This window comes from Mauremys reevesii, linkage group 24, assembly GCF_016161935.1.
Source record: "Mauremys reevesii isolate NIE-2019 linkage group 24, ASM1616193v1, whole genome shotgun sequence".
Taxonomy (NCBI): domain Eukaryota; kingdom Metazoa; phylum Chordata; order Testudines; family Geoemydidae; genus Mauremys; species Mauremys reevesii.
This window is the reverse complement of record NC_052646.1, coordinates 5,264,778-5,273,697: the sequence shown is the minus strand read 5'-3', so window position 1 is coordinate 5,273,697 and position 8,920 is coordinate 5,264,778. Positions and strand designations below refer to the sequence as shown.

The following is an 8,920-nucleotide window of genomic DNA, read 5'->3' as shown; positions in this document are numbered from 1 at the left end:
GGCTTCCTTCTTTGCAGCCTCGGCAGAGATCAAGGACCGGCTGGAGGGAGGATGGGCCAGGGGTTAGGACACTAGCCTGCAGCTTGGGTTCAAGGCCCAGTTCTGCCACAGACTCCCTGTGGGAGAGTCGCTAGGTGGCTCTGTGCCTCAGTTTCCCATCTGGACACTAGGGTACAGCTCGCCCCTCAGCACCCTTAAATCCAGGATTTCCCAAGGAAAGAAAGCCAGCTTGGGCACTCCCAGGCTTTGATCAGCTGCCCGGAGCACAATCACCTGGATGTTGGAGATACACAAGCACAGTTAAAGGGACAGCGCCTGATTAGAAATCACGGGTCAGACCCGGGGATCCTAACCTGGCAGAAATCAGCAGGAGTTTGCCATTGACAAGCATGGTGCGTCTCAGGGTGGCAGAGACACTGGTCAGTTTCCATACAGTCAGTTTCTCCTCTCCACTTCTAGCACTTATCATAAAACATTTGACAGATGGGGAAACTGAGGCACAGAAAGAGGACTCTCGTCCCCCTCCCCCTGAGGCCTCCTAGCGTCAGAGCCAGGAGTAGGCTCCAACTGCCCAGCGAGGCAGCAGTGTCTAGTGGATGGAGCAGGGCGCTCCCACTCACCAGGCACCAGCTTGCTGGATGACCCTGGGCCAGGCAAGACCCTTCTCTGTACCCGTTCCCTGGCTGCAGGGAAGGAGCGCAGTTTGCAACATGCTCAGGTCATCGTTCACTCTCCTGCCCTAACGCAACAGCGCAATGGCTACGTTGCAATCCCCCCGCCCCTCCAGGCTGAGGGAAGTTGATTTGTTTCCATTGGAATTTAAATTCAGGGCAACATCGGTACCGACATTAGAATTTTGTTCCTGCAAAAAAACCTGGTTGTGGGACCCAAACGCTGACCTGACACTGGCCCTTTAAAATACCCCCCCACACACCACACACACGCTGGGCCTGATTTCGATTTCCCTACCTCCAGGGTAACTAGATTGGTCACCTGGTGCAGTGACTTAGCCCAGCGCAAAGGGGGTGCTAGCCATGGCGGGGCCAGTGGAGAATCAGACCCCACTGGCTCATTCATTCCTGGTTCACCCCAGGGCCTGTGCTCCAGCCGGGCTTGCTGCATGCACCAGGGGTGGCTTTGAAAGTCTCACCTTAGCAGTGGCTGCAGGTAAACAGCTGAACAGAGAGTCCAGCAGCGTGGGGGGGGAGAGGCACCTTTGTTCCACCTGCCCGAGGAACGAAGGAGGAGTCTTGCCCTGCCCCTCGGGAGGGCCGGCCTTCAGTCGCTAGAGTGTCACATACACACCCAAGGCAGCTCTCCTGCCTTGCACAGTTCAGTCCACACTCCCTGTGCGGCTGGACTCAGGAGCTCAGGAGAGAGGAGATCGGCCAGCCGGCGTCGATTGCGAGGGGAGGATTGGGGTGATTCAGGAGCTCAAGGGCCAACCGGTGCCTGAAGGATTCCCCCTCCCGGCCGTGCGAGCTGCCGCTGGCTGATTGCATGGGGCCGTCCCCGTTTCCGTGCCACGGTGCGTGAACTCAGGGTGAGCAGAGCTGCATGGAAGAGCACTGACGGCGAATGGGCTGGCTTCGGGCGAGGATGGCTGCGCCGGCCACGTGGTGAGCAGAGGGGCTGCTCTCCTCCTCCGCGCGCCGGGTGCTGTACGTCCCCAGTGCCACAAACCCCACCTCCCCAGCTGGGAGGAGAGTGTGTTGAACATGCAGGCAGGGGGGATCGGGCGGTTGAACAGCTCGTCCCGACCCGACTTTGGGAACAAATCCCTGCTGGATGCTGAGGGGCTGAGTGGGGATGATGCGGCCTCTGTCCCGGTGGACAGGATCTTCGGCCTGCGGATCCTCATCTCCAGCATCTACTTGGTGGTGTGCGCTGTGGGGCTGCTGGGCAATTCCATGGTCATGTACTTGGTCCGGGCCCAGAAAGGCCGGCCGGCCTCCGCCATAGACGTCTTCGTCTTCGGCCTGGCGCTGGCCGACTTCCACTTCGCCCTGACCCTGCCCTTCTGGGCGGTGGAGACGGCCCTGGATTTCACCTGGCCCTTCGGCAATGCCATGTGCAAGCTGGTTCTCACCTTGACCGTCCTGAGCGTCTACGCCAACGTCTTCCTGCTCACCACCATGAGCGTCACCCGCTACTGTTCCGTGGCCTCCGCCGTCAGGCCCGGCCTCAAGCTGACCGCCAACCTGGCCAAGTGGATCACCGTGGCTCTTTGGGCCGTGGCCTTGGGAGCCACCGTACCCACCGCCATCTTTGCCACGGTGACAGATGTGGTCGGGGTGGAGTTGTGCCTGCTCAAGTTCCCCACCAACTGGTGGCTGGGGGTGTATCACCTCCAGAAGGTGTTGGTGGCCTTCATGGTGCCCCTGGTCATCATCTTGGCCTCCTACCTGCTGCTCCTGAGCTTCCTCCAACAGCACCGGGTCAACGCCAACAATCCCAGGAGGCAGAGCCAGATCGCCACGTCCGTCTGGCTAGTGGTCACCTCCTTCTTCGTCTGCTGGTTCCCCAACCACGTGGTAACCTTCTGGGGAGCCCTGGTGAAGTTCGGGGCTGTCCCCTGGGACAAGACCTTCTACTTCCTCCACACCTACATCTTCCCCCTCACCACTTGCCTGGCCCACAGCAACAGCTGCCTCAATCCTGTCGTCTACTGCCTGATGCGGCGGGAGTTCCGCAGGGCTTTGAAAGATGCTTTCTTGAGCCTCCTGGCCCAGGCTTCCTCCTACCTGCCTTCCTCCACCGGCCAGGCAAGGGAGGAGGGCACCGCCCAGGTGGCACTGCCCTTGCACCGGAGGGGCAGCCCCAGAGGCCTACCGGTGGCAGAGAAGGAATACGCCCTGCTGTCCACCACCGTCACTGTCGTGCCTGAGCTGAGAGCCGAGGAGGCCAGCCTGCAGGGCGAGGTGGGGACGGCCCTGGGGCGGGCTTCAACGAGGAGATGCCCGAAGTGAGCGCTGGTGAATCACGGCCTCTAAGACACACGGATGGCTGTTGGGCTAACAGCAGAGGAGCCTGGGCCAGCAGGGCACGGGGCTGCCGTTAGCACTGGTCGTGCTACGGGTTGTGATCTTTTGCACCCAACCTAACTGGAGGTCTTTTGCGACGCAGGCTGGCGAAAGCAACGATTCCACTGTATTCCTGTTAGGAATGCCGGGACCTGACTCTGGAGCTGGAGCTTCAGCCAGGGCTCCGTCCTCGAGCCCTAACACTCCTAACACTGCAAGACTTGCGGGGGAGCAAAGAGGGACTTTGTGGTCTTACTTCCACAGCGCGTCAGAGCCAAGCGAACCTCTTCCCTGCTGACGACCGGTCTGATGAGCCGGATGGTATCTGCATTCGAGTTTCATGGCTCCCTCCTTTACGTTTCCATTGGCTTCATTTGCCACCGTCAGCTTCTGATAGGGCAGACGTCACAGGAGACCCCGTCCCATTGTGGTCTTGCCACAGAGGACTCCAGAGCTTAACGAGGACTTCAGCACATGCCTGCAGATCCCGGGACCTTCCCTGCTTCCACCCACAAGGAGGCTTGGGACTTGAAGACCTACACGTGTGCTCCTCTTGACCTCTCTAAGGAGGGTGCAACAGGCCTCCGCCCCTCCTGCCAGGTCTGCGGCACAATGGCCAAACCCCGACGCAAGAGCCTTTTACAGAGCGACGTCTCCTACCGGCCCGGCGTGGCACCCTCACCAAAGAGGGCCAGGTGGGTTTCCTCTTCAGAGTCCTGCTGGCAGCCCTGGGGCGGGAGGGACGTCTATGCTGAGCAGCACAAATCACGTCCCCCATTCGGGGCAATTCCCCCCAGCCTAAGCAGTGCAGGGGGGGTGAGGAATTGAATTACGATCTCCCAGCAGGCCAGTGGCCCCGACCCACCCGCCCTCAAAGTACACGGGGCCAAAGCAATCGTCAACTGCACTGTAACTCCAAGGCCAATGGGGTTGGTTACCCCAGGGGTCAGGCCGGCTTAGTAAACAGTGGCATAACTTTCCCTGGGCAGAGGGGTGAGTGTGTGTGTGCTCTCTCCAGACAAACTCACCTCTGAATACATTTCTGGGGTTCCTACGTGACACGCTCAGCACATGGGGTCCTTGCTCACTCACCTTAAACCCCAGATGTCCTTGTTCTTATAGCCAGCTCTGTTCTGCCGGGCACCCCCCAGCCTCGAACCCTGGATAGACAGAAGATGGCTCTGTTTTCAAGGCTGGATTCAGCAGCAAGATCAGCTGGGGGAAGAAAAAAAAAAGCCAACTCTCTGGCTTCCAGATTTATGGGGCTTGCGTGAGGTATTATTGACTCCAGCCTGTGTCAAAGTCTAAATCAAGGCGGCCCTGATGCTGCTGCCAGCACCTGATTTAGCTCCAGGACAGAGGTTAATGAGGAACTGCACCGCGGCTGAAAACATAACCCTGCGTAATGCTTCCAGCTGTGTGGAAGCACAAGTGTTAGTCAAGCCGAGGCCGCCCCCCCGAACCGCTGGAGCAGCTGGATTCCTTAGCAAGGGAACATTCCCCAGCGCTATCCAGCACAGGAAGGGTTAAAAGGGTTAAATCCATCCTAAGGGCTTGATTGTGGTCGGTGCTGAGTTCCATCAGCTCCTATTGAAGTTGGGGGTGGGGAGAGAACAAACCCGTTCGTCACGGAGGGTTTGTGCCCATTGAACAAGTTTGGCAGGATCTTCCAAGCGAATGGGGTTAAATCCGTCAAACGCCGAGTGTGGACGTAATAAAGGTGCAGTGTGGCCTAGGAGATAGAGCACTGGGACTCAGGAGACTCTACCGCTGGCCTGCTGGGTGACCCAGGGCAAGTCAAAGCCCTGCTCTGCACCTCAGTTTCCCCATCAGTAAAACGGGATGATCCTAACCTCCTTCGGAAAGTGCTTTGAGATCTGCTGATGAAAAGCTGTAGGAATTATTATAATGGTAAAGCCCTTTCCCTTTTGGTCACAGGGACCCTGCCTCCAGGAAAAGAGATGTTTTACCCCTCTAGTATGGCTACAGTTAAGCACCTTTATACCAATAAAACTGAGAGTGTCATACTGCTTTAACTAGACCAGTGTAATTAAAGCTTGTGTATAGAGAAGCTCTTCGGGAAAAAATATGATTCACTTGTTCCTGTAGCTATAATTCACTCCCACTCATCTGATTTATGAATTGCTCTGCAATACTGCAATTAACGTAGGCCGTATGTGGGGGGGCGGTGGGGTGGGGTGATAAAGGACCATCAAAAAGGGACAAATCAAAAAGGTAATCAGCTCCCAGCCCTTGAGCAAACACAAAATCCCAGCCCGTCAGGGGACGAGCAGGGCCCATTTCCTGTTCACAGAAATGAAATTTTGATTGGAGTCAACCCAGGGCCACTGTTTTGCTTGGGAAGTAGCAAAGCGCCAGCCTAGACGGAGGAGTTTAATTGCACCAGTGTCACGACTAAGGGGACGGAATCTTTTGCAGGGCTCAGCACTCGCAGTCAGAGGTGGATTTTCCCAAAGACCCTCTCTAGGTACCAAAATAAGTGGCTTCATTGTCAAGGGAGCTCAGAACATTAAATTCTGGCCTGAAATACCCTAATGGGATGCTGAGCACTTGTGAAAAATCTGGCCCTGATTTAGAGGTATCAAGAGTAGATGAGCACTAGGGGATATCATAGAAGATTAGGGTTGGAAGAGGGAGGCAGCGGCGGCGGCAGCAGCAGTTGGAGGGGGAGGGATAGCTCAGTGGTTTGAGCAGTGGTCTCCTAAACCCAGGGTTGTGAGTTCAATCCTTGAGGGGGCCATTTAGGGATCTGGGGCAAAAATCTGTCAGGGACAGTACTTGGTCCTGCTGTGAAGCCAGGGGACTGGACTCACTGACCTTTCAAGGTCCCTTCCAGTTCTAGGAGATAGGTATATCTCCATATTTAAAAAAATAATAATAATTAAGAAGGGACCTCAGGATGTCATCTAGTCTAATCCCCTGCTCAAAACAGGACCAACCCCAACAAAATCATCCCAGCCAGGGCTTTGTCAAGCTGGGCCTTCAAAGCCTTTATGGGTGGAGATTCCACCACCTCCCTAGGGAACCCATTCCAGTGCTTCACCACCCTCCTAGTGAAATAGTGTTTCCTAATATCCAACCTAGACCTCCCACACTGCAACTTGAGACCATTGCTCCTTGTTCTGTCATCTGCCGCCACTGAGAACAGCTGAGCTCCATCCTCTCTGGAACCCCTCTTCAGATAGTTGAAGGCTACTATCAAATCCCCCCCTTTCACTCTTCTCTTCTGCAGACTAAATAACCCCAGTTCCCTCAGCCTCTCCTCATTAAGCCACGTGCCCCAGCCTCCTAATCATTTTCATTGCCCTCCGCTGGACTCTCTCCAATTTGTCCACATCCTTTCTGTGTTGGGGGGCCCAAAACTGGACACAAGACTTTTGTGGGTCCTGGGAAATCATGGGCATAAGGGGAAGCAATGGTTAAGTTAAAAACAGTATTTACAGGAAGACATTTCTTTACCGGGGAAGTGTGGTCAACCCCAAGTGTTCAAAACTCAGGAGGTTGGCTTGGTTTTTTTTAAGCCAATCACAAGATTTTGGCTGATCATTGACAAACTCCTCTCCTATTTAACCCATCTATGGTATCGTTCAAAAATCTTGAGCCCAGAAGGCTGATTGCAGATTTTCCATCAAAACTGATGGTTGAGGGGAAAAATCAGGTTTTCAGCTAAATGGAATTTTTCACAAAAAACACCTGCTCTGTGCAGACAGTTTGTTGTTTCATCCAAAACCTGAATGCCCCCAAAGTGAAACATTTTGTTTTCGAAATGCCGCCATGTGCTTCATGGGAATTATAGTTTTAGAGCCTCATGCTCCCTTTCTCCTCTATTGGCTAAGCTCTCTGGTCAGACTACATCTTCCACAATGCACCATGGCCACATGACTACCATGATGTATCAAGACGGGAGACTGTAGTGCATCATGGGAGATGGAGTATGACCAGTGAGTCCAGCCCAGAAGGGAGAATGGGAGCATGAAGCAACCGAACTACAACTCCTATGATTCACTGTGGCAGCATTTCAGAATCATAATGCATTAGTTTTGAGAAAAGAAACTATGTAAATTGTCATAAAAATACTCCAAAGTTTACTGATATTTTGAAATGTTTCAAACCCAAAAGGGCTGGAAAAGGCAAGGCAAGGTCACAAACATTTTGTCAACATTTATTTCAACTTGTCAATGATTGAAAAAGTGTCCACCAGCCCCAATTCAGACACAACCTCGTGTGACACGTGCAACTAACCGACGCAGCGTGCGTTGCACTTTGGATGGTGCGAGACCCAAAGAGCTAGCCAAGTACCAGTTGATCAGTGAACACATTTGATAATTTTTCAGCCTGTTTGCAGACCGGTTGCAAAAAGCAATGGAAGTAAATAAATTATTCACTATGATTTAGCTGGCGACACTCATGATAGAGGGGCTGAGTCTCATTTATCCTAAAGACCTCATTCTGGTAGTGTAAAGAGGCTTTAAAGTGGGTACCATCCTGCCATTTCAAGGCTCCTTTATACTGCCAGAGGGTTTGTAAAGGGGCCTTGGCTTAACAGAATCTAGGGGGTATTCAGTGTTCCTTCTGGAGGGGATAATCCCTGAGGTGGTTCTCAGCTGTTGTGTTTTCTTGCTGCTTTAAATGTAGAACACAGGAAAACAACTCTGCTCATGGGTCTATTTTATGTTTCATGTTTTTATCATTACTCCTGCTAGGGGACAGAGAAGGGGGATTAGCAGTTAATCGCTTCTAGCTCCTTAATCAAGGTATAATTAGGACTGCACAAACCACGCAAAGAAACTCACCTGTTTCTGTTACAGTAGCACCAGTTTAGATTGGAAGGGGCTGGACACCCTACAGAACATGAATCAATCTGAGAATCTCTCTCGGGTCCTTGTCCACCCTCCATGATCACAATACTGAAGCACTTTACAATCTGTAACGCAGGTATCCTCACAATGGCCCCGTGAGGCAGGGGAATGGAGACCCTGAGAAACTAATTGACTTCAATGAGAGTTAGAGACCTGAATACCTTGAAGAGTCTGGGCCAAGATCAGTGAGGAAATGTGTAGCAGAGCAGGGATTTGAACCCACATCTGTAATATCCCAAGTTAAAGTCCTAACCACGTCCTCTCTTACCTGGTGGTGCTGATACCTGCTGGCTGTTAGGCAGATACATCCCCAGGAGGCATGTTATCCCTGCGCTGCAGGGTTTCCTGCCTCTTCCTCTGGAGCAGCCGGTACTGGAGGGCAATGGGCTCTCCCTGGGCAGTGCCATGCTAAAAATAGTGACTAATAATACGGTTGGCTCACAAAAGCTCTGAGGTCCGCAAACCTTCCGAGGGAACGCAGAGCCTGGGGCATCAGGAGAAACCCAGGAAGAGACTCAGGGTGCTTGGCTGTCCTTGAGTTTATCACTCTGTCCGTGGGCCGACACCATGGAGTTCCAGGTGTGCAGGTCTCCAGCGTATTCGGGGATCTGACAGAGGCAGGTTCAAAGCCCCCTCTCTGGTGTTCAGAGGGTTTTGCATGGACAATCCAGTCTGATTCATCTCTAACGCATCCGCTCTCCAAAGTCAAAGGCTGCAGCGTCACTGCAGAGTTGCGTTAATTGCTCTGGAGTTAGCTTAGCAGGAGAGAGAGCCGCCTCGCTGCAAAATAACACTCCAGTCAAGACCCTGTAGTGCCCAGTGTCTACCCCGGTGCTGAACTCACTGGTGTGGGGCACATGCCGTGGCTCGTAGGGCCCAAGCCGGTCTATTAATTCTTGCACAGTGGAGAACTTGTCTGTCCTCTCTGGGCACATGGGAAACTCACATAAACCCACCTTCCTTCCCAAACACGTAACAGTTGCCGAATCCCCTGCAAGCCAAAAAGCTACAGCTCTC

General features: G+C 53.5%; 1 protein-coding gene across 1 annotated transcript; it reads left to right on the top strand.

Annotated features, from left to right (window-relative positions):
* Positions 1-1,718: 1,718 nt before the first annotated feature.
* On the top strand, positions 1,719-2,969 carry RXFP4 (relaxin family peptide/INSL5 receptor 4). Its single transcript, XM_039513204.1, has one exon. The coding sequence runs from the start codon at positions 1,719-1,721 to the stop codon at positions 2,967-2,969; it is 1,251 nt and encodes a 416-aa protein (XP_039369138.1).
* The last annotated feature ends 5,951 nt before the right edge of the window (positions 2,970-8,920 follow it).